Below are 25921 nucleotides of genomic sequence, written 5' to 3'. Positions count from 1 at the left end.
AACTTGTCGGCGATTGGAGCAACGCCGTACCGCTGCTGGATGTCGTAATTGTGGACGTGGTTGAAACGAGTGATGCCACTGATCCAACGCAGCCTCTTTGTCTCCATGACACCAAAGTGATGTTCGACTTTCCTTGTCGCTGGCCAGTATTCAGCTCCAAAGAGTGCAACCGGCCGGATGACCGTTTGGTAGATCTTCAGCTTGAATGCCAAGCAATCAAAATACTTGATTTAATATTAGTATTTTGGTCATGGGGGACAAACTTAAAGTAGATTATAAAAAAGACAAAACAAAACAAAACAAAAAGATGAAACATCTATTACTTTTGAAAAATGCATGTACAGTTTGAGCCTATTTATCCGCAGATTTTCCATTCCCCCTGAACCTACGTTGAGCCAGACTTGGTCCAACCTGAACCTTCCGAAGGTGACCGGAGCCTCAGAATGCCTTATAAGGGCAAAAAATGTCACTTTGGTTTTCCCAACCAGAAGTTGGTTTTTTTGCACTTCAGGGACATTCTGAAGCCTGCAGAGGCTGCCAGCAGATGCACGTGGCCTCTGTGGGCTTCAGAAAACCCTCCAGAGGTGAACGAAGCACAGCTTCGGTCTCCTTCAGAGGGTTTAAAGGTGCCCAAACAGTGGATTTCATTATCCAAGGTTTTCAGTATCCTCAGGGAGGCTGAGAACAGATCCCCTGCAGATACTGAGGCACCACCTATAGGCACCAATTGAACTGCATTCAGTGTGACAGCCAGGGCACTGGAAGTAACCATATGGAGGTTAATATATAGATTGGTATTAGGTAGAATTGTTTGGCAAGAAGGAGAGCTCAGTATTATATAACGAGGGGGGGGATGCTTTTTTCCTCAATCTGAAATCATCAATTTCTTGCATGCATTTTCCACTGAAGCCACTGCCATGCCACATTTTAAAATGGAAGCATGGCAAATTGATAGAGAATGCTTTGTCCAGTTGTGCGCCCTCATGAATTTGATGACTAGGTTGATGCAGAGGGAAGTGAGCGCTGTCTTCTAAGCTGAGGTGACCCAGCAGAGCTTAGAGTAATAGTATTATGATTCAAATCATAAGAGATGGGTTCTGAGTAAAGTGATATGTAGGAGTAGTAAAATAACATCACCTAAAATAACACGGAAAAATAGATGTACATTTTGAACAAATGTCCTTTTGTTTTGCTTACTTTCCCCCCCAATACATTTGCCTTGGGATTGTAGATTTTGACAAAAGCTGAATCATGCTGCACCCTAAAATTCTGTACAAGATTTGTATGCTTGTAATGTTAAAAAAAATGTATGAATTGAAACACTAGGTATATCTGGATGGAGCACCACTGTGGTTCAGTGGTTAGAGTATTGGATTTGGGCCAGGAAGACTGGAGTGGAAATCCCTGCTCAGTCATGAGGCATATGAGGTGACCTTGGACCAGACAATATCTATCAGCCTATCCTACCTCACAGGGTTGTTCTGAGGATAAAAAGGGGAGGAACCACCCATTCTACTCTGAGCATCTTAGAGGAAAGAAGTATATAAAAATGGAAAATAAACTGGAACAGTATCTCTTCATTATCTACTTAAAGCTGACCTGTACATTCAGAAATATCATGTGGCACTATCTCCCCTAAATTGTATCACTTCTCCAGAAAGTACAGGAACATCGATTTGAATGCTCCCTGTGTCAAAGACTCCCTGCACGCAGCAAATTCACATATTAGGGAGAATGTTCAATACCGGACCTCTGTTTCATTTTTCACCTTTCTCTGATTTTCCACTGGTTCCTTCTAATGCTGCCTACTCATTGATTACACTGATATCTTGCCTCAACTCATGGCAGTTTGTATAGGGGTTTCTAGGTAATCATCCAATCATTGAGCAGATCCAGATCTCAGCATGGTTCCTGCACTGTGTGGCTTCCAACCAAGCCTGAGACAGTGCAGGATAGGTGGCTGCTGGTACTCAAGAACTTAGCAGTAGCCATTTCAGATTTCCTCTGCCCTGAAACATCTCCCAGGCACATGTACAACATGTTGTCTTGCTCTCTTACCTTTTCCCCTACACATCAGATGCAAGTTTTTAAAAACCTTGTACAAAATAGAAATAAAATAGTGGCAGTTGATACAACCCATTTTAATTCAGATAACCTTTCAGGTGCACGAGCTCAAAGAAAGAGCTCTGATAGGCTTTAATATTCCATGCCAAAATGCATCAGGGTCGCTGGTAATTCATCAGCACACCTCGAAGTTCTACTTAATGACTTAAGTCCAATAGGTCTGGAGGAGTTCTCTTCATCAGCCTTAAGTGCAAAATCCAATTCCAAATGACATAATGCATTAATGTGCTCTCTGACTTGCATCAGTGGGAAGGATTTTCCACTTTACAAGATGTGCCCTTTCAGAAGCTTTGGCATGATACATTTGCCTAATGAAATCCCTTGAGCATCTGGCTTCAAGCTTCCCATTCGTAAAACCTCTGCGATAAAATGGTTGTAATGAAGAACTGATGATACTTTATTGTATTTCTTACAAATTACCATTTTTAACAAATGTTAGGCTATTGCCTTTGCAAGTCAAATAACAGTCATAGAATGTATACGGTACAAACTTTTCTGGAAATGAGTCTCATTGAACTCACTGGGGCTTACTTCTAAGTAGACATGCCTAGCATTGCACTGATAGCATCACAAATTCTTCCCAGCTTTGGTAGATTACTTCTACCAAAACTGTTCTTTAAAGCCCAGAATTCTAGAGTGGGGGGGGGCATGATTAAGATAAGAGCCCCAACATGCAGGGAAGCGAGGGGAGATTGAGCACCCACAAACTATACACAATGCAAAGGGGCTGGTTCAGTAAGCATCATCTGAACTGGCCCGAAGAATACATTGATGCTAACCACTATGTCAAAGACATTGACAGTCCCATTCCCTTTCCTGAACTACAAAACCAAAATCCAAAACTCAGGAGCATATTTGTTAAGGGAAACATGGAATAAAGGATAGCATTTCACGTAAACAGTCTGAATACTCTCTGAAGCTGGTGAGTCTTGATTTTGACAGATGGATTAGGTAATCCATGGCACTATCACTTAAAGGGCTCATTTAGTTTTTAGTCTATCACTCTCTCCTCTTGTATATCTCTGTCACCACAAACTGCTCTCTGCCAACAACAGATATCCAACCATTAGTAAAATTGTCTCCATGAGTAGAATTGAAATTCAAATCTATCTATCTATCTATCTATCTATCTATCTATCTATCTATCTATCTATCTATCTATCTATCTATCTATCTAATAGCTAGTCCCATTTTTGGGACTGCATGTCCCAAAAATGTATAATCTGAGTTCTTGATGGTGCTGTTAAGTCTTTGATGACAAAAGTAGTAAAGATCAGTTGCTCTCTGCCAGCACAGATAGATTACTGCCCAGACTGATGCTTCAACTTGTATCTCACCACACAGGGCAGCTGTGTTAACAGGGCTATGAGTTACTGGTCCTGTCAGTCCCTAGCAACTACTGACAGTGAATTATCACATACAACCCTTTCCTTCCATATGTGTAAACCGCTAACTTTAGTGAGGTACACACCAAGTTGATCTGGGTAGTTCCACAGTGTGTTACCAGAGCATATGTTCTTGGTTGTGGGGACACAACTGCAAAATACAGGAGCTGCTGTGAGAGACTGAGCCCTTAAATATTTGTGTAAATGTGGCTGCTTGTGTCCTCATGCAAGGTGCCAGGTGCCAGAATTTTTTTGAAATGAAATGTTAGCAGCCCTACATACTGTGGGGAGGGGGAAGAGAGCTTACACAATCCCAAAGATACAATGAGGCACAGCAGTCCTCATCACCATTCTCTAAAGGAGAAGGAGAAGTAGTGGCTAATTAGCCTCAGAACAGGTACTCCTTCCTCTTCCCACTGTTATAACAAGGTGATGGCCAACATGCCATAATAAACACCCTAGTCTTTAAAGTCTGCAGTACTGTTTTGGTTTGGATAATTTACTATAAATTGCTTCCAAAAAAAAATTATAACATGTATACCCACCTATCTCAAATAAATTGTATTGAAGGCAGCACGGTTATGAATGTGGAATGGCAAAGTTGCCAACGTAATGGCAAAGTAATGGCAAGTGCTATTACAAAGCCAAAAGACAGGAAAGCACACACCCACCCACCCACCCACCCACACACACACACACACACACACACACAGAGACCCAGGAGCAAACCCCTGCAGTGGGCCCTCTAGCAGTGTTTCTCAAACTGCAGGCTGGGACCCACTAGGTGGGTTGTGAGCCAATTTCAGGTGGGTCCCCATTCATTTCAATATTTTATTTTATGTGACTGAATTTGGGGAAATGTTACAGATCTGTACTTTTAACAGGCTACTATATATATGCTTTTAACAATGACAGCCACTCCTGGGTAAGTGTGGGTAGGATTCCAGCCTAGGATTTTAAAAATCTTCCTGCTTGAGGATGTCACTTCCGATCATGACATCATTTCTGGTGGGTCCTGATAGATTCCCATTCTTAAAAGTGGGTCCTGATGCTAAAAGTTGAGAACCACTGCTCTACGGCATCTCCTGATGGCAACATGGGTTGTTACCACTGTGCTGGAACTGGGAGTTCAAGTATAAACCTGGCTTGTTGGGCCCTCTGTTGGTCATGGTCATGGGCAACCCCAGGTTGGCCACTCTTGTGCACACATGCACAGTTGCCAGGAAGTTGGTCCTTATAGCACCCAAAGAACTTTTTTCACAAATTTATTCCCCTTTTTTGTACTACTACTACTACTACTACTACTACTACTAAGAATATTTCTGTACCACTTTTCAGCAATAACAACAGCTTGTAAAGTGATTTACTGAGCAAAAGGACTGAAAAAATATGACTTTCTGACCCCCCAAAGACTCACAATTCAAAGAGGGAGACACCAATTCCAGCCCCTGGGAGAGAGATGTTATGCTGGGAGGAATGGAGACAGTTTCTCTCCTCCTGAGAAATATGACAACTACAGCCTCAAAGGGTGCCTCTTTGCTCATGTAGTTTTCCAATTGGAAATGTTCCCTTAATATATGAAATGAAAGAACCGAGTTTCAATAACAACTAAACTTAGCTTATATTTACAGGAAACAAACAAGGTTTTAACATTTCTCTGAACACAGCCACTTACAGGACCATCAGGAGGAATTTTATCAGAGAGTACAGTTACTTTTGGAGGGGAGGGGAGTGAAACAGGGCGGGGGAAGGGCGGTGATGGGGATGGGCTGAACAGGGGTGGGGTAGGGGTAAAATGGGGTGGGGGAGGGTGGAAAGAGCAGGAAAGGTTTCTGGAACTCAGGTCTACTGGGCTTTCCAATGCGGAGCCTAAGTCTACCCACTTGGTGACCTCCTAGTCAGCCCAGGGCCTTCATCTTTAACTCTCCACAAAAGATGCTATCTGTTGAGATCCCAGGAAATTTCTGGGCCCCCTCCTATGGCTCCTGGGTCCCCTTTTTGATCCTTGGTCCAGGTACAATGTACCCTCTACACCTTCCTCTCATGGCCACTCAAATCCAATAAACGTTCATTCATGCTCATTCTTCAATTCTCTGGATGCTGGAAGAACTCTTGAGGCCAGGATTTCTGGTTTGCCATACTGTAATCACAGTGAAGTTTTCATGTAATGAGGTCTTGCTAGACATTTTAGGACTTTTTCACAGATATGTTGCATTTTTCCTGCAGAAACGACAATGATATTTGGAATTGGCCATCTTATGGTAGGCAAGACCTGTGCTGTCCACCAATGTACTCACAGCAAAGGGTAGTCAGCAGCATTCCCACTCTTAGCATTTTTAATGCAATGTTTAGGTTCTCAAGACACTTCACATGGAATTCTTCTAACCCTACCGGGTAGGTAGGCTAGTATGACTACTATCACTTTGTAGGTGACAGGGAAGGAACTCAGTTGAGGGAACAGTTGAAGAAAAATCTCAACAAGGGATTTTTCTGACTTATAGCTTGCATCTTACTATTCATCCATGTGCAAAGTTCTTAAGGGTGCAATCCTAAAGGGGAGATGGGCCAGTGCAAGTCCCTTGCACCAGCCCAGGAGTGTCACAAATGTACCTTAAAGCACTTTTGCGCCTCCTCAGGTGTCAGCTGGGCTGGTGCAAGGACATGTGCCAGCCCACAAAGGCTGCATCCAACCTCTGCAGTGATGGAGAAAGTTAAGTCCACGAAGGCTTTGCTCAGCTAGTGTGGGTGTAGGGGGATGTGGGGAGGGGGGGAGGAAGCATTTCAGGGCAGAAGAAGGACGGGTGGTAGGAGGGCCGGTGGGGGTCAGAGTCCAGCACTTATGCCAGATCCTATCCCTGTTCCTGGACAGCCTAGGGCAGCTCTGGGCTGCTTGGATCTGTGCCACCTCTTTAGGTGGCACAGATCTGAGTAGACTCACTCAGGCTGCAGCCACATTACCCAGGCTAAGGGGAATGAATTCCCCTTGCCCCGTGCTGAGCCGCAGGCAGCCCCAACCTTGCATTGGATACGGGGCAGGCCTGCGGGCCTTCCCATCCCAGTGCAATTTGGGATTGGGCTGCCCATCTTTTGGGCTTTAGACCAAGATGCAGAGCACTTGATTGCTTATTACTGGCATGCATTACGTTAGCTTCACTTAATGAAATGCCAATCAATGAAATCCTTGAAAAAGAATATTCTAGAAATATAATCACTACTCCCTTATATTTTAAAAATGCTCATTGTGCTGTTCAAAAATACATTTTGAGAAATGTTCACCCATAGCATAGCTCTGTTCATGCATTGCCATGAAATATCTGTCATTAAGAAAGGTCACTCTAGAAGGCAGAATTCCAAAACAGCAACTGTTAAAATATTGCTAATCATGAACATATGAAAAAGGATCATGTTTGCTCCATAGGCAAAACCTGGTCTTCTGTAGGAGCTCTGCTTTAAAACTGCTCACAGAGGAAAGGAGAGACTCCTCTGTGTGTGATTCCAGGAAGCAATAAGCACCCACATGAAAATAACCCCTTCCTTAATCCCCTGCCTATCCGTTTTTATCTGATGGCTTCAGCACAGGCTGGAGGATCACTGCACGACAGAAATTGGAGGCAGGTTAACAAGATGTGACGGGCCCCATGGATAAAACAATAGGGAACCAACACGTCCACTTGGTCTAGATTCCTGGTGCCGTTCTCATGTCCAGGTAGCAATGTGGATCACGGTGGGCTTGGTGTGCTGCCTGGCATTTGCGGGGCTGCCTTGGGCAATCTGTTCTTGCCCTTCCCAATGTAGCTGCACTTTCCACAGTATCAGCGAAGGGACAAAAGCAAGGTACGTGGACACCTGTTTGTTTTCCTTACTTGATGGGTTGCAAGCATCATTTTGTGGAAATTATGAAGCAGGTACCAGTGTAGAAATGGGCACAAATCGAGGCGGGTTGCTCTGTGGCTCTTTGCTGCAAATGTTATTTTCCCCCAATCGCTTTGTACTACAGCTTTATGTGCAGCAGGATTAGCTGTGGAGCACACTGTAATCTGATTTCAGAGACGGCATTTCATGATCTTCTATATCAAGGCAGAAGCAATGTAATTAACAGGAAAACAAGGTTGGGAGGGACAAAAATTGGACTTAGAAAAACTTATTTCTAAAGACATGGTGGGCTTGTACTTAAAAATGTATGAACTTAAAAAAATAACAGGAGCGAGCATTGCTATGCATTTCATTTAGTTAACAATCTTCTAGCCAAATGGCTTTCAAAAGCAAGTGATATGCATATTCTATAAGAATTGTTTCCATTACTACAACAGACATCTTTTTTTTTTTATAAGGATGTATTTGTAAGTTATGGGTAAATACTATATGCTTACTCAGAGTATTACATTATATGATCATCAAATAATGTACAGATTCAAGCAGGAAACTAGACACAGGATGATAAGCAGGCGTTAAGCAGGATGATTCAGCGGGAGAGACCCGAGAAGAACTGTGGATGCTCCGCTTGCATACATTCATAAGTTTTGTTTTACACCTAGTCGTACCTTAGACACAAGACGTAAACATAACTTGCAGAATAAAGACATAAATGTAACACTCAGCATTTCTATAGTGCGTTTGGAGAACCTATTGAAAACACTTCATCTGTGTTCTCTTAGCAATCCTGTTAACAGTGCAGTCAGGATTATTACCTCCATATTGGAGTTGAGTTCTTCTGAGGCCGTTTGCCTTGCCTAAGTCTACCTGGGCTGTTCATGTCTGAGGTGACGTTTGAACTGGGCACTTCCTGGCTCCCAGCCTCATTCTTAGCCCCTATACCCACTTGGAACATGTAAAATGGATGTTTGGCTACCCACTCAAAAAAGAGAGATGCCGTAAGGGTATCATCACCGAGTCTGCTTTTCTTGCAGACAAGCCAATGTGTTATATAAACATTCTTTCATCACTGTTCCAACACTAAAGAAAAAGTGTGTTTAGTTACCATGCAATTTTCACAGTTCCTTATGGAATTAGGAAAGACTTTGGGATGACTGGAATGCAGCCATGTTTCACCAAGATTTAGACAAGGATATAGTATGATATATGGAAACAAAAATATATAGTAGCAACTATTTCCTAAAGCCAGATTGGAAGAAGCTACTTGGAGATGCTAAAGGGGAGGTTAAAGGGCTCACATTTGATGGGGATAATTTCATTAAAGTAATGTGTTTCAGTGTAAGAAGTTAGAGCAGTTTCCTCCAACGTGACGTTTTACATAAGGAACATGTGATTACTTTTCCAGAGTGAAAACATGCCCTTATGTTTTTTTCCCCCTTGAGTGAATAATCCCATTCACATTTTCCATATAAGTAAAGATCAGTCAAGGACACTGCAGACATCACTGGGGTGGGAGCTAAACCTGCTTCCCACTGATGACCATAGCCATTAAGGATCTACATTACTCCAGTCTGTATAGCTTTATCCTTAGATTCTTGGTACCTCTAGAATATGACAGATGCTGGAAAGTGGCTTTTATAATGTAAATGTCTTGGAGAGGTCAGATAAAAATATTAAATAAATTAACTAAACCCCTGCTAACGGAGCAAAGAGACACTTTTTAAGTGGTCGTGTCTTATATTTAGGGACAGAAACTATCCCTATTTAGTCAAGCATAGCATCCATCCCAGAAAATGTTTCCCAAGTATTTCTTCTTTGATTGCATGCCCTTTGGAGACAGGGAACCATTTTCTCTTCCTCTTGCCATATAAACTGCTTTGAGGACTTTTTTTCAGTGAAAGACAGCACAGAAATATACTAAATAATAATAATGAAATATACAGAGATCTAAACACTGTTTCGCCTCCTTTTCAGTAAAATAAGTTCTCACATTTTCTCTCAAATTTTCTCTCTCATATTTTTTCTCAAAACATTTTTCTCAATATTTGGTAGAATATATGTAGAAACCACAAGAATATGACTCAGGCCCAAATCCTAACCAACATGCCAGCTCTGACATAGCTGTGCCAATGGGGCATGTGCTGCATCCTGCAGTTGGGGGGCAGTCACAGAGGTCTCCTCAGGGTAAGAGAATGTTTGTTCCCTTACCTCAGAGCTTCATTGTCCTTACCTCAGTGCTGGCAAGTTGGTTAGGATTGCGCCCAAAGCCAGCATCAACTAAAAAAAGATGGCAACAATACGAATCATTTAAAAAGATGGAAACTGAACAGGTTCATGAGCCTTCAAATCTGAAGCAGGGCTGGGCCAGCCAAGAAAGATGTGATATGGCTTGTGTCAGCAGCGGATGGCAGGGGAGTGGCAGATTTGGGGTACCGTTCACCCGGCCGCCACCTCCCTTCAACCTGATGATGTGGCTGATGGAGCTGACTAAAAGGTGATCACCTGCTCCTTCCTCACTTTAGCTAAAGTTTAAAGCAATGCACAAGGAAGAAGGGAGGTGAGTGGGTCATGAAGTGCTCATTCCTTTAAGTTTACACTTGAAGTAAAGTTTAAACCAGTAGTTCTCAAACTTTTAGCACCCGGACCCACTTTTTAGAATGAAAATCTGTCAGGACGCACCAGTGATGTAATGACCAGAAGTGACATCATCAAGCAGGAACATTTTTAACAACCTTAGGCTGCAATCCTATTCACACTTACCCAGGAGTAAGTCCCATTTACTATCATTGTTAAAAGCAGATACATAATAGCCTGTTCAAAGTACAGATGTATAACATTTTCCTAAATGCAGTCACAAACCATGGTAGCATCAAGTCCAATATATTTCAAAATAAAATATTGAAATGAATGGAAACCCACCTGAAATTGGCTCGTGACCCACCTAGTGGGTCCGACTCACAGTTTGAGAAACACTGATTTAAACAAACCCAGTCCCTTTAAACACCCTGTGTGGAAGAAGCACTTCACTACCCCTCATCTTACTCCTTCCTCATACTGTCCCTTTAAATAAAGCAGGAAGTCCCACTTCCAGAAGAGAATTTTGCAGTGGAAGGAGCATGGTGAGGAGGTAAGGGGCTTTTTTTCCTTGGGAGGAATCAATGGAACTTAGTTCCAAGCAAACATGGTTAGGTTTGTGTTCCTCTTGAAAACCATGGAACTTGAAAGTGCTTAGATTTTTTTGAGTTGTGCCGAGGAATTTCTCCTTTGGTTTTCCAAAGGGGTCATCTGTTGTAGCAAAAGGGAGGCCTATGACAGTTTAAAGACTAATCAGTGTATTGGAGCATACATCCCAGTGGTGCAGAACCCACATTGTACAGAGAGTAGTATGCAAATTTGGTGGGTTGCCAGTTTGCAAAACATGACTCTGTATCTCCAATTTTTTTCTCTTTGCTCAGGTGAATGAACAGCAAAGGTTAACCACAGGCCATTTGGGGGCCACCCCATCATCTGCCCCTTACCACTGGGCTCTCCCCCTTTGCCACTGGGATTCACTGCGGCACAAGATTCCCCTCATTTTGCAAGCACTGGCAGTCTTGTGACATCAATGGAACCCCACTTGAGAAATCTTAGATTTTTGGATGCATCCAACCCAGGGAGGCCAGATGTCATAACCACTAAAGAGAACAAGGCACCCCAAAATGTAGGACATCCAAGAAAAATGTAGTATATGACAAAATAAAAGCTAAAAACACTCGTATATTGATATCGTGTGGTTTAACACTATATTATAATTTTAAATTTAATAATATTACATATTTTATTACATGTAATTTATTAATCACAAGAAGACTGTGCGCTGCCTGCAGAGGCCTACTCACAGAGAAAAGGAGGCCATTTAAGTTCTTTTCCTGGACACGAGGCTAAAAAAGAGGACATGTCCTGGGAAAAGAGGATGTCTGGTCACCCTGATCCAACCTGGCAACCCTCATATACATTGGCTACTGTACAAAATGTGTCTACATACCAGATTTAACGTCCAAAGACACAACTCCTTTTCCTAAAAAGGAATTTTCCTTTTCTTTATTTCTTTATGTTTGTAACATTGCTGAGGTGATTGTGAGAAATCTAAAACCAAACACAAATGCTGTTACAATACATTATATTTTTTGCCCTTTAATTTTGACTGTTCACTAACGGACCTTTACAACACAATCCTATGCATATCCACTCAAAAGGAAGTCCCATTGTGTCGAATGGGGCTTACTCCTAGGAAAGTGTGCACAAAATTGTAGCTTCAGTCTTACTAAGATTTTTGTCCCCCAGCAGAAATCAGACATAGCGTACCTCATGTTGAAAGTCTCACGTGTCACCTCTGGTCAAAGGGTCTTAAGCACCACTGTACCAGGACTGCAAAAAGGTCTGAAGAGTCATGGTCAATCCCAGAAGACTGTTCCAGTCTGGATGGTCCAATGATACTTTGTCTTGTATATTCAGTAGCTTATAAAGGCCAGGAACAGTTGAAAAGAGAATGGTCTTTTCCTGCAAGGCAAAAGCTTGCTTGGTGCGCAAGTAGAGTTCATTCACACCCTGTGAATTTGCATCCATTTATCTAATGTTATAAAATGGAGCAAAGTTCTGTAGCAAAAGGGGAGGGGAACCAAAGACTGTGGAAAGGAATAAAATTATAATATAATTAGAAGTTTTCAAAATGTAGAACTGTGATTTCAATGATAAATTTGTCTCCTACAGAACCGTACTGTGCAATGACCCAGAGATGACACTCACACCGGTAAACTTCCCAGGGGACACGTTTAAGCTCCGAATAGAAAAGACCGCCATTCGGAGAGTGCCCGGGGAGTCTTTCCATTCTCTTCGCAACTTGGAATTCCTCTGGATGCCCTATAACTCTTTGGCAAGTCTCAGCCTGACTAACTTCAGAGGCCTCCGACGGTTGCAAGAGCTGAGGCTGGATGGGAATGATCTGACCTTGTTCCCATGGGAAGCCCTTTTGAGCATGCCTCAGTTGAGGCTGCTGGATCTGCACAACAATGAACTGACCTCCATACCAGCGGAAGCCGCTCAGTACATCAAGAACCTCACTTACCTTGATATATCAAGCAATAAACTGGTGACAATTCCTCAGGAACTTATTGCAGTCTGGTCTACCCTCCAGACAGTACCATACTTCCCCAATGACAATTCTAAGATCATCTTAGGTAAGATATTTAAGTATGGAACCGGGAAAAATAAAACTCCATACACACAATATATATCCATAGACCAGTGGTTCCTAAACATTTATCACTGGGCTTCTTTTGACTATTGGTTATTGGCCATGGCTCCCCATTAGGGCTACAATCCTATACATTGTATAGGGCAGTGGGTTTTTCATGAGGATTCCATGACTCCCCCAGGGAGCCATGGCTCACAGTTTGGGAACCACTGCCATAGACACCTTTATTCCTCAAACTTTTGATTGTTGAGACACATTTTTTTCTGAATTAGGAAGGGACATTCTTACACCACTTCAGAGGAACATGTTACATGCTTTCAGAGCATGTAAAAGTACGAACTATCCATCATCAGAGGAGTACACCTGTCATGTTTCTGTGTAATTGCTCTGATCTTGCCTTCTCTAAGAGCAAGTATTGGTGCTGGGCCTCCTTTATCAGTGATTGAATGATTCAACTGCACTCACATTTAATGCAGAGTGGCTGCAGAATTACCCACACCAGTGCAGGCTGATTAGAAGGAGGATATGGGTAGAACAATGAGGATAGTCTATTCCAGTGGTTCTATTCTAGTGGTTCTCACAGGACCCAGTGGTTTAGCACCAGGGCCCACTTTTTAGAATCAGAATCTGTCAGGACCCACTGGAAGTGATGTCATGACCGGAAGTGACAAACAGGAAACTTTTCACAATCCTAGGCTGCAATCCTACCCACACTTACCCAGGAATAAGTCCCATTTACTATCATTGGTAAAAGAGTACACATAGTAGTTTGTTAAAAGTACAGGTCTGTGACGTTTCCCCAAATGCAGTCACATACCATGGTAGCATCAAGTCTAATATATTAAAAATAAAATAATGAAATGAATGGGGACCCACCTGAAATTGGCTCGCGACCCATCTAGTGGGTCCCAACCCACTGTTTGGGAAACACTGGTCTATTCTATTCCCATATGAACTCGTTTGCCTATTGAAACTTTGACAGACGCCTTCTCTACTTCTCTTTCTACCTTAATACCAGCTGAGTTTTTCTTTGCCTCTAAAAAGATTTATAATTGTTGATGATTTCCTATTGTATGGTATTATTTTATGGGAGCCACCTTGGACACCATGTGGAAAGGCAGAATAATAATAATTTCACGCAGAGGTAGTCTGGAGTCTCCTGTTGGTGGGTATTTTCCCCATCACATGCAGCTTTTTTTTTTCTTATCACATACACTTGGAGAGTGTCCATAAATGCTATGTGTGTATCACTACACTTATCTGCCAGAAAAAAATGTGCATTTTATTCTCCCTTCCTTACCAGAGCTCAAATTGCAAGGCCTTACTACCCAAACTTGGATAATACCCCTTCCGCTAATGCAGCCACACATTTGGAATGCATGCTGTATCCTAGGGGGAGGGGAGGAGTCTGGAGACCTCCTTGAGGTGAGGGAATATTTGTTCCTCTAATGCCCCACTGGGTCTCCTTGGATTTTTGCCAGCCATTTTACTGGCTCAGAACCAAGGAAAGTAACAGAGAGGGAATGGGGTTAGGATCCTGGTACACACCAGTGGCACCAGAATCCACCCCTCCATCTCCTGTTCTACTTCCTACACAGAAACTTCCTTCTTCCTCTCCCTCCCTGCTCCATTCCTCCCATCCACCCCCCACTAGTTTGCCTGCCTTTCCGCCAGTAGTCAGTGGTGGCTGTGGGCCTCTGATACCACCGCCATTTGTGGTGGCGGTCCTGGAATGGCCGCTGGTGGTGCACTGCGCACACCACCATATAGTGATGTACAGCAGTCAAATCCCTGTTCCACTGTCGTAAAGCCCATTTAGAATTAGGCTGTTAATGAAATTCACAGGCCACGACTCCTGACCCCCACCAATCTGCCTTTCTTCCACTGGTCTGCAAATACAGTACTGCAAAAACAGTACAGAGATACTGTACAACAAATTCTCCATATAGAATATATTCCATTATGAAAAAGTCATTGAGAGGTTTATGAGCATAAATGCATAAAAAGCACTTACAGCTCAATCCTAACTTAAGCTGGAACAGCCCAGCCGAGTGGCCTGCGCTGTAGCCAGTGCAAGGTAGTTGCCAGCTGGAGGGCAATTCGGGTAAGGGAATATTTTTCTCCTTACCCCATGTTGTGCCCCAGCCATTACTATGGGTTACTTAGATCTGTGCCAGAGGAATCGCTGGCACAAATTCAAGCAGCCTATGTAAGGCTGTTTGGACCAGGGATGGAGGTTAGGATTTGGCCTGCAGTGCCACCCCCTCCCAGGCCCGATCTGCCTCCCTGGCTACCCTCCCCCTTCCCCAAAATGCCCCCTCCCTACCTCCGTTCTGCCCTCCTGCCACTCTTTCCCACCCCCTGTACTGGCCTGTCTGGGCTGGCCCAAACTCACCCTCTTTGCCACTGGAACTGATGCAGGGAGGCTGGTGTGTGTCATTGTGCCAATCTAGCTGACTCCCAAGTAGCCGCAAATGTGCTTTATAGTTCATGACACTCAGGAGCCAGTGCACAGTGCTTAAGTCCCAGTCAGGATAGCGCTCTCAGGAATCTTATGCTCAGACTACAAACTGTACAAAGAGCCGTGCCAGCTCAACTGTCCAGAAAAATAGGAGAATTAAGTCTGTGTTCTTTGGTCTTTGGAGCCTGTTGCAAAAACGAAGCACACCCTGCAGCCACTTTCCATTTTTGTTCTGCCTAGGACTGTGAGAGGTGGGGTCCATAGAGGAAACCCCCCCCCCATGCTAACTGTGCTAACTGAGTGCCCCAGGGAATGGATATCAGCTGAGATATACTGTTGTGCAAGAGATTCTGATTGACAGGACCAAATACATGAGGAGAAGGGGACATTCAGCCAGCTAGCTATAAAGAGACCTTGCCTCAAGACATAACGTAGCATGGATAGATCTGGGCAGACATCTGAGTAAACAAAGCAGTACAGAGCTGGGGACCAGATTGCCCTCTTCAGATAGCCACAGTGACACATGGTAAAGTTGAAGAAGTCCAGGCAAGGAGATCTCCCCTCCCCTTCTAAAAAGAGTGGCTACAAGGGAGTGTATCTCAAAAGTGAAAGTCTTTGGACTTCACTGGTATATTAACCTAGTCAGGTGTGTCAGTGACAAATTGACACATCCCTTTGTTATTCCAATCAAAGCTCTTTTTTGTCCTTGATTTTGTCAGTGTTTTCAAATCTCTCCTCATAAATTACCTCCTTCGTAGAGACGGAAACAAACAGGCCCTGAATAATTCAGCATTCTCTATATCCTCTCTGTCACTGCCTTTCTTGCACTGAGGAACAGCTGCTTCTCACAAACTTCTTAAAACCACACATTTCAAAGATGTTTACTTGCCTTTGTTGTTCTGAGATGCATGCTAAGGCTGTGGTGCAGATCGTTTTAGGGAAGGCATGTACAAACCGACGTGGTGCAGAATGAATAAGCCATGAACTTGGCTGAAATAGGTCTATATGTGCATTCCTGGCATGTAGTCCACATGATTGCCCTTCAAAGCGCCGGCACAGGTCACTTTCAAAGCATGTGGATCTCAGCTTGCTGAAGTGTCCCTCTACAGCCTGCTCCTTCGTGCAAGGATCTATCCATTGTGGCATGAGTTATATACAAAACTTTGGGTTCATCTTTCTGTTGCCAAGGATTTGCCAAGTTTTGCTGTCCCAGCTCTAAATGTCAGGGGTCTTTCAATATCTCTTGTGAAGGATCAGGCCTGAAGGGCTGGGCAAAATCAGAATGAATGAAACAGAGAGAAAGGGTCTAGATGGAGGAGACACCAATGACCTAAAGTACTGCAGGTCTGCCTGGACCTGTAGGAGTTCTGGAGTCAACATATGTAGGACAGGGGTTTGTACCAAGCATGCATGGCCATTGGAAGGGCAAAAAGAAAATGCAGAAAGAGATGCAACTGTGTTGCTCCAGCACAAACAAGAAACACCCTTGGTTGCTCTTTTAGGGTAGTTGGAGGAAGTGCAAGGGACTGTGGGAGCTGCAGGATCTGTGTTAGAGTGAGACTATAAAGCTGTGTGTATGTAAGAACTAACACTATAAGAAGGTGCACCTTGCAAGGTCACATCACACTACATATGGATGCTGTGATATCAGCTGTCTTTTTCTGGGTTATGAGTCTCCTTTGAGTCATCAACAAGCAGCAATGTTCTTTTTCAGGATTATAGGACTCTTAGGGATAATCAGTGGAAAGACCTTTGGCTGGATGAGTTTCCATCCCCACGAGATCAGAAATGTACTTGAGTACTTCCAAGTGACAAGAAAAAGTGACAAAAAAGTGCAGTTCCAACAGTTGGTCAAAAATGCCATATTTTCTGTTCTATACTCTTAAAGATGTTCTGCACCTCCTGAGAAATTTCATATACCTTATGGAAATGTAGTTGGCCACCTTTGAAAAATGTTTCAGATGTTTCTCCATGGAGAAACCTGAAATGCACTTTGAATTTCACTTGGTGTGACACTTCAGTGGCAACTATAAATGTCTCTTTTAACAAATAAAAGTTCTGTATTTGTATCATCATCATTTGATTTTTTTTTTTACCTGAAATGATCTTACCTTCAGTGAAATTGATGAATCCATTTTTGAATTTTTAGGTATATTTTGGTTATGGTTAGTTCATGGGTGTTCTAGCCACTGAGGAAACCTGTGAAGTAGGCTAGACTGAGAGGTAGTTATTCAGAGCCCAATCCTATCCAACTCTCCAGCATCAGTGCAGCCGTAATGCAGCCCCGAAGTAAGGGAACACATGCTCCCATAACTTAAGGAGGCCTCAGTGTCCACCCCTGCACCTCAGGATGCAATGTATGCCCCATTGGTACACAGCTGCACCAGCACTGGAAAATTGGATAGGATTGGACTCTCAGCCACTGCTACTTTATAGTGGAATGGAAGATTAATTGAACTTGAAATTCACACAATCCAAACCACTATGAGAAACACCTCCCCCAGTCCTCCCCCATCCACTTTGAATACTCAGTGACTTTGTTCACCGAGTATTAAAAGTTCACTGAGTTTTGGTAGGTTTGCCACCTTTTTCAGATGGTGTTCATGTGTCTTTGACAGCATCTGGCACTAAAGAAATCTTAAGTAAGTCTTTCCCCATCACTTCATCTCCTTGCTAGGAAAAGCTTTACCTACTTCATTTCTCTGTGTAAGGCATAGGGCCAAAAAACAGATGGCAGCACCATGTGTGTGGATTTAGATAAAACACAAAACGAGACGACGCTAATAATGCTTTTCTTTTTTTGGGTTTGTTCACACAGTGGAAATATATAAATAAAGAATGCTAATTTGGGCTGCAGCCCCTTTTTGTGGCCTTGCTCCTGTGTCTGTTAAATGATAGAAAAAGTTTCGACTGCTTCATTTCAATATGTCAGGCTGGCTGTTACAGGCACAGAGATAGGGAACTGGGAAAAAAAAGAGTTTGCAACCTTACCTTGTAGTTCTGACAGCAACTGTTACCCTGCACATGCCCAATCTCATCTGATCTTGGAAGCTAAGCAGGGTCAGGCCTGGTTAGTACTTGGATGGGAGACCGCCTGGGAATACTGGATGCTGTAGGCTTATACCATAGTCTTTCGAGACTGAAGGTTGCCAACCATCTGATAGCATAGGAGAGACCCAACAGCTGCTAAAGACTTTGTAAAACCCACACATTTACATCTCCGCTTGTTTGCCCTATTGGTGATGTCATAGTTATCTGTCCTGACTGTTCCTCTTCCCAGGTTTGCAGGACAATCCTTGGGCATGTGATTGCAGCCTCTATGAAATGGTTCACTTCCTCAACTTCCAGTCCCCCAACATTGCATTCATTGAGCCGAGACTAAAGTGCTTCACCCCTCGGAGTCTGGCTGGCATCTCCTTCAGCCAAGTTGAACTAAGGAAGTGTCAGAGCCCTGTTGTGCACACGTCTGTGGCCAAAGTGAAAACGATCCTGGGGAGCACAGTGCTGCTGCGCTGTGGGACCACCGGGGTGCCCATTCCTGAGCTCAGCTGGAGGAGGGCTGATGGAAATCCACTCAATGGAACAGGTAAGCGCTCCTCTCTCTTTGCACTCACTCTGGTTGAGGACCAAGAAGAAGAAAGCCACCACTCATGGTTTTGTGAGCCTCCAGAATTCTAGAGAGAAGCCTGCTTCTCAGGCCATGTTTTAAAGATACAGTATAATTTGTATGAGCCAGGCTTCCAGCTGCATCGCCCTGGCATCAAAAGGAAGACAGTGCCCCACTAAGAACCTCTCTCAAAAGATGGAAAAGAGACACAAGAAGACAACAGAAAAGATCAACTTGCCTATAAAGAAAGAGAAAAGCATTTGGAGCTTTTCAGTTTAGAAAAAAGAAGGGAGACGTGATAGAGATTCTTAGACAGTCACAAATGGTGTTGAGAAAAAGGAGAGAGAAAGCCAGTAGGCTAACTGCCAAGTAGGTTTCTTCACACAAGGTATAATCAGCGGATGCACATCAACTTAGGTGGCTTTTAAAATTACTCTTCCCATTCATGGGGAACTATCAATGCTCTTAGCCGTGATTGTTAAGAGAAAATGTCTTATACAGAGTATATTTCTGGAAACCAGATACTGGGGGGCTAGCAGCAGGGGAGGGCTATCCACCTTCACCTTAAATTTCATTGCTGTTACCAACCTGGAGCCATTACCCATGGAAAGGTGGAGTAAAAATAAATAAAAATGCCCCTCTGAGTCTACACATGGAGGCATCCAGCTGGCTATTGTTAAACAACATAACTCTTGGCAAGGTTAGGCCATTCTTATATTTTTAACTAGAGTCATGCCCATTTCATACCTTGCCTAGAGCAGCATGGTCCTACCACTTCTGTAGTTATTCCCATGCTTCTTTGGGTAACAGCTCTAACTTCTGTTCTATGGTGAACTAGCTGGGCCCATACTCTGATCCAGCAAGTCATTTATATTTTTCTATAAAAAATATATCAGAATATTGATTCTGTTTTGATAGTTCACAGAACAGTAACCATTTTCTAAATTAGGGTTCTCCGAACTATGTCCCGGAGGTCACATTCAGCCCTCCTCAAGATTTTATCAGGCCCGCAGCAATTTGTATTTTTTGTCAGAGCATTTGTTAATGTTTTGTTTTTTTAAAATCTTTATTTATTTATTTTAATTGACACACACAAACATATAATAATAATAATAATAATAATAATAATAATAATAATAATAATAATAATAATAATAATAATAACAACAACAACAACAACAACAACAACAACAACAACAACAACAACAACTTTATTTTTACCCCGGCTTTCTCCCCGAAGGGACTCAAGGCGGCTTACAACATATTAAAAACATAATTTAAAAACAAATAAAAACATATTAACACATCATAAAAAACAGCAGTCAGAGTAAAAAAAATAGGTAAAAAGAGCATAGAGCAGCAGCAAGTCATAAAAGAATCAGGCCTGTAAAAAATATTAAAAGATGTTAAAAAGATGTTAAAAGGCTGAGAACTCAGAAGGCCTGTTTAAACAGAAGGGTCTTCAGGCCTTGCCGAAAGGTCTCAAGACCTCATATAACATACATTTAGGAGTGCTAAATACCATATACCTTTACTAATTGTTCATACCATATCTCCTAATCTACTACTCATCTACTTCAAGCTTTTATTAATTTATCCATTTATTTATATAATATATAATAAATTTTCTCTAATGCCTTATACTATATTTTCTAAATATTCACTTTCTATCAAGCATAAACTAACTACTCATTAATATTAAAACAAAATAATCTAGTTACCAAAATATAACATATAAAATAATTCTTCCATTTCTGACTCTTCTACTCATTTATATATTTCTTATATCACATATGATAAATTTTCCTAATTCCCTATATTAATATCAAATAAAAATCATCTAATTTCCAAACTATTATAAAACCAACCATCTCTTAGAATGTATTCTTTACCATTCTCCCATCTAATTTTCCAATACTCCAATCTAATTCTCCGATCTAGTTGCATTTCTTTTTCTTTTACATATTAACCACATATAAAACAATTCATCTACAAGTTAACATTTCCAATTATTTTTTTAATGCATTCTAATTCATATATATCAATTTCGTATGTATTTTTTTAGAGTAGATTTTGACCATTATTATTAACCAAATAAGATTCTCCAATTTTCTTTAACCTTCAGGTTAACCCTCAGGTTTCTTTTTCTTTCTTATTTTCCATTTTTTCTCCTATAACATCTTTAATAGTTTATCTCTATAACAAAATCTAATAGTTCCACACTTTCTTATATAAGATATGTTCATTCTTCCAGTTAACTGGAATATATTTTATCCTTCTTGTTCCAACAAATTTTGTATTTTGTGCACCCATGTTATGCTGTCCATCTTATCTATCTTGATCTCCATCTGCACCTGCTCTCCATCCTGTTGACTTCTTCCCTTGTCCAGTCTTCTGATTTCGTCCCTCACCAGCATCCTTTCTGCTTTCTCACTCCCTTGATCTTGTTTATCTTCTGCTTGTTTCTTTGCATCTTCCAATTGCTCCTTCATACATCCATCTGATGGGAGAGAGTCTCTAAACTGACTTGAACCTGCAAAAACCAACTCAACTGCTGTCTTCCCATCGTGAGCAGTTGTTCCATATTTGTCAGGATCATTTGAATCCAAATATCTGGAACGGGCTCCATCTTGCAATTTCTCTCTAATCCACAAGATGTCCACGGCGTATTATTCTCCTTACTTCCATCACATTTTATCACACCGGCATTCTTTGAATTCTTCTTACAGATAACAGTGCAGTTAATGGAGAAAAACAAAACGAAAGAAGCAGTCTCAAGAAGACAAAACTCTTTCAAGTCTAATAAAAATTATGTCCACAAATAATTCTGGATTTTAGTCCACACACCAAATTATATTTATAGTTATAATCCACGACTGATTTATTCCACTACAAAGATAAAGAGCACTTTCAACATCCTTAAAAAGTTCCTCATTAATGCCTCCAGTGTATTCAGGGCTTTTAGCCAAATCAGTCAATCAGAGCCGGGGACAATATTAACACATACTTACCTTAAATTTCCAACTTAAACTTTACACCATGCTTTTTCTTCCATACGGTATCTTAGCACAGAGCCAGCAGCTTGATTGCAGACACTGCACCTCCCCCAATACTGTCCTTGACTATTAGGTTTCCGAGAAGAGAGCCCCCCCCCTCCCGGTCGGTCTTTCAAACTCTCAGATACCTGCAAGGTGGAAAGATCTTATCTCTCCTGATAGACCTTCAGATCCTTTTTAGACCTGCAGTTTTTTGGGGGGAAACAGACTGTCTCTCAGGAGCCCCTGGAGAAATGTCTGTTCATCCACTGTTGTCTCCTCCTCCCACAGCATTTGTTAATGTTTGACATTTTTACTCATCATAAATCATTTCTCAATTTAAGCACAGCATTATTTCTTTGTAATTGTTACATTTCTCTTTTGTTCAGAATCATACCCTGCTGATTACAAAAAAGATCCAAGTAAAACTTATTTATTCATTTAAAATTCATTCATTTATCAAACTGATTTTTTTGGCCCTCAAAAATGTGTAAACTTTATAATGTGGCCCTTGTAGTGAAAAGTTTAGAAACCCCTGATCTGAATTAAATGATATAAAAAGGAAAAAATCCCAAGCAGTTCATTTTCCAGAATCCTGTCTGTGTCATTTTTCATTCTGTTTATTTCTCTTTTGTTTTCAGTTCACCAAGAAATTTCCAGTGATGGAATGAGCTGGTCAATTTTAGGCTTGCCTGTTGTCTCTTACCTTGATTCTGGAGAATATATATGCAAAGCAAAAAACTTTCTTGGTGCAACCGAAGCTTTCATCTCCCTCATCATCACTGACTCAGAAAGCACAGATGATCCAAGTGCAAACTCAAAAGGAACTTGGAATGGAAAAGTGAGTGGGATGGAAGCAGCGGCTTACAATGACAATTTGGTTGCAAGGTATGTTATCACAACTTCAACTTCTCCTACCATGGGTGCCAGATCGATCCGCGCCAATACAGAAGGGAATCTTCTGCTTCGAGATGAGGCACTAAATATGATTAACAATCCAAAAAATCTCTTAGCAAGCCCACCCACTGGCCAACAAGAGCCTGAACGTATAGTAAGGTCCGTCAGAGTAATAGGCGATACGGATCATAGCGTCTCATTAGCGTGGAAGGCCCCCCAGGCCAAGAATACGACTGTGTTCAGCATCCTTTATGCAATCTTTGGAGAAAGGGACATGCGTAGACTCAGCGTAGAGCCAGGAAAGACCAAGATCACCATAAATGGTCTGATGCCAAAGACCAAATACATTGTCTGTGTGTGCGTAAAAGGACTCATTCCCAGAAAGGAGCAGTGCATCATATTTTCCACAGATGAAGTTGCCAGTGCGGGTGGAACTCAAAAACTTATCAATGTGGTTGTCATCAGCGTGGCCTGTGTCATCGCCGTCCCTCTGACATTAGTGGTCTGCTGTGGGGCCCTGAAAAGGCGCTGCAAAAAATGTGTCACGCGGAAACCCAAGGAAATTCAGGACTCCTATGTCACCTTTGAAAGCCTGTCTCCGGGAGCCAAAGCAAAAGGAATGGAAGGGGAATACTTAAATAGACACACACCCGATGAGTCCAACAGACTGCTCTCTGCAAGGTCCAGTGTGGATTCGGAAGCAATACCGAAAGCAGAAGGACAGCCAAATGAATACTTCTGCTGATATTGGCCTGTTAATCTCACATTCCCAACAAATGACTATTTGTAATTGCGCATTACATGATGTAGGAGATTTCCATGTAACAAGTATTGTCTCCCATTATTCTTGGCAAAGGAATCTGATGAACTATATACAGCTTTCCTGGGACTTTTGGATCTACAATGGGAAAAGTTTTTTTTTAAAAAATTGTAAAATGTAATTACTCTTCATGGGAGTTTGGAGGGTGTGGAGGAAGGTTGATATGGGAGGAACTGTAGGGCATTAAGACCGAGCAGGCACCACCTGGGTTCCAGTGCTCCAGAAGGGGAGTATTTGTGGGCATGGAGAATGGGTCAAACCATATAGCAGAGAGCAGATGAGTATGGAAGAAGCTCTGTGAGGCAGGTGATTGAAGCTCTCTCCTGCGTCTGTGTAGAGTGGTGGATCTTTAGGGAATGTGAGGTGCTGTACATCTAGACTTTCACATCAAAGCCTCATCTCCCTTTCTGTCTCACTGTTTGTCCTTGTTGCTGTATGTTTTCCTGGAAAGGAGCTGAGATCCAGAGGGGGAAATTCTGAAACGGGTGATGGTAGTGTCACCATTATCTGCTAAGCATCCTAGGGCAATTGTTTTTTCAGCAAAATGAAGCCTGTTCAATGAATACATCTATATTACTTTATATAATAATGCTGGGTGTATATTGCTGTCTATTCTCAGTCTTTAACAGCCCGATCCTAATCCCAACTGCTCCATAGGATGCAGCCATGTCAACAGAACATGCACTGTATGCAATGGTGGTGGTGGGGGGAATAACCAGTGACAGGTAAGTAAAACATTTTTACTTAGCTCCTGAACGGCCGCATTATTGCCTATGGATCTCCTTGGAACCACGCAAGCTACTTTGCTGTGTAAATCTGAAGAGAGAAAGAGGGCAGGGTGGGTTGGAAAATCAGGGGTAGGATCCAGCATGCCAAGATCCACCCCTTCCCTGCCCTGAACCGCCTACAAACTGCCCCTTCTGGCACCTTACCTGGGCTGGTGGACTGTCCAGGTGATTCTGGCACTTGCATGAGCCACTGACCATTTATGCAAGCGGGTCTGTCACATGTGACGGCAGCTGCCACATTTGCATTGTTGTTGGGTCATTTACAACAATGGCCCATAGGATTGGGCTGTAAATAAATTGAAGCAATTAATTTAAAATGGGGTGTACTGAATTCCCATTAGGATGACACACCAGGGAATGGCTTATGATAAAATGATAACATGAAATTTAATTACTATCAGGATTCACAGAATCATTCATCACTTGTGATCTGAAAAAAGGAGTGTTTGGGGGGAAATGAGTGGCTTATCATTCTGCACGTCCTCAGAGAGGGAGATAGAAATGCTTCCTTCCATCTACGGCTTCAACCAATCCGAGTTGGTAGTTGCCACAATCATTTCAAAGAAGCTTTTCGATTTCTCCAGCAGTAGTCACCTTTGCCTAGCATGGCAAGACCAGTTGCTGCTGGAGTGAACTGATGAATGGCTTCTTTGAAAAGATAACTATAACTATTGAATGGGGCAAATTGATGTGGGCTTCAGCTACAACTTATTCTGGATCCCTGTGTGGGAGATCACTATATGGTAGTGTTTTTCAATATTTGTCCTCGGCTGTATCACTTCACATGGTCCACCTATTCAAAGTAGTGCCAGAAGTAACTGGCAGTGATATCACTGCCAGTTACTTCTGGGTTGGGAGGCCAGATGTGAGGCTCAGAGTGATCGGGAAGGTTTTTTTGAGCTGAAAAGCATGCTTTGGACCTCTGCCTGCTCCTACTGCTGTTTTCAGCATCACATTCCTGGTCTTGCTGCTGGCTAGCAGGTGTCCAGGTGTCCAGGTGTCCTGTGAGTAACACCAGACACCACCTCAAGTACCGCTGGTGGTATCCATACCACTGGTTGAGAAACACTGCTGTTTGGTAAGCCATTCAGTCTAAGAAGTTTCTCCTGCTGATAGTTGGGGATCTCCTCCATTCCAAAAAACTGAAGAGGACTTTGTAAAAGCCAAGCAAAAAAGTGACCTTTGCTTATCTATGGTGGAAATGAGGTGGGATCAAGTGTGATTCTGTTTTTGAATCCAAAAGAAATTTGACCTGATGATGGATTATGTCCAATATGTCGCAACGTGGTCCCTAAATGCACCAGCTGTTGAGGTTTAGCATCTCCACAGTGGTGGCTGGTATATGCATTGTGGTTCCCTAGAGTGTTTGCTCTGAGGTGGCCCTGTATTAGAGATGTTTCCCCCACTTCAACTCTGTGCCTAGGATATTTTTTTTAATAGTAAAGGTATGGAATGGCTTCTTTCTTCTTTCTGAAACCTTTATTGGCATATCAAACGATTAGCAATTGTACTTTACAATTGACATGACATCACACTCAACAATTTAAACAAGATACTAGAATTATTTAAATTCTGACAGTGTTACTTTAAGGATCTCGGATAAATAACCAGCAACAGCTGCAGTTAAGGAATCACAAACATCACTCATAAACTTGGAGAGGATAATATCAGAGGGGATAAGGTCAGAAGGGATCCAAG

At 42.2% G+C, this 25921-nt stretch overlaps 1 protein-coding gene and 1 pseudogene across 1 annotated transcript; both read left to right on the top strand.

Annotated features, from left to right (window-relative positions):
* The first annotated feature begins 7221 nt into the window (after nucleotides 1-7221).
* On the top strand, nucleotides 7222-23360 carry LRIT1 (leucine rich repeat, Ig-like and transmembrane domains 1). The gene is made up of 4 exons (XM_066622298.1): nucleotides 7222-7343; nucleotides 12132-12598; nucleotides 18357-18662; nucleotides 22360-23360. The coding sequence occupies exons 1-4, from the start codon at nucleotides 7222-7224 to the stop codon at nucleotides 23358-23360; spliced, it is 1896 nt and encodes a 631-aa protein (XP_066478395.1).
* Nucleotides 18077-18194, top strand: LOC136646973 (5S ribosomal RNA; annotated as a pseudogene).
* Nucleotides 23361-25921: the final 2561 nt, after the last annotated feature.

The sequence above is a fragment of the Tiliqua scincoides genome, chromosome 3 (assembly GCF_035046505.1).
Source record: "Tiliqua scincoides isolate rTilSci1 chromosome 3, rTilSci1.hap2, whole genome shotgun sequence".
Taxonomy (NCBI): Eukaryota; Metazoa; Chordata; class Lepidosauria; order Squamata; family Scincidae; genus Tiliqua; species Tiliqua scincoides.
Note: the sequence above shows the minus strand (reverse complement) of the source record. Positions and strands in the feature narration are given on the sequence as shown.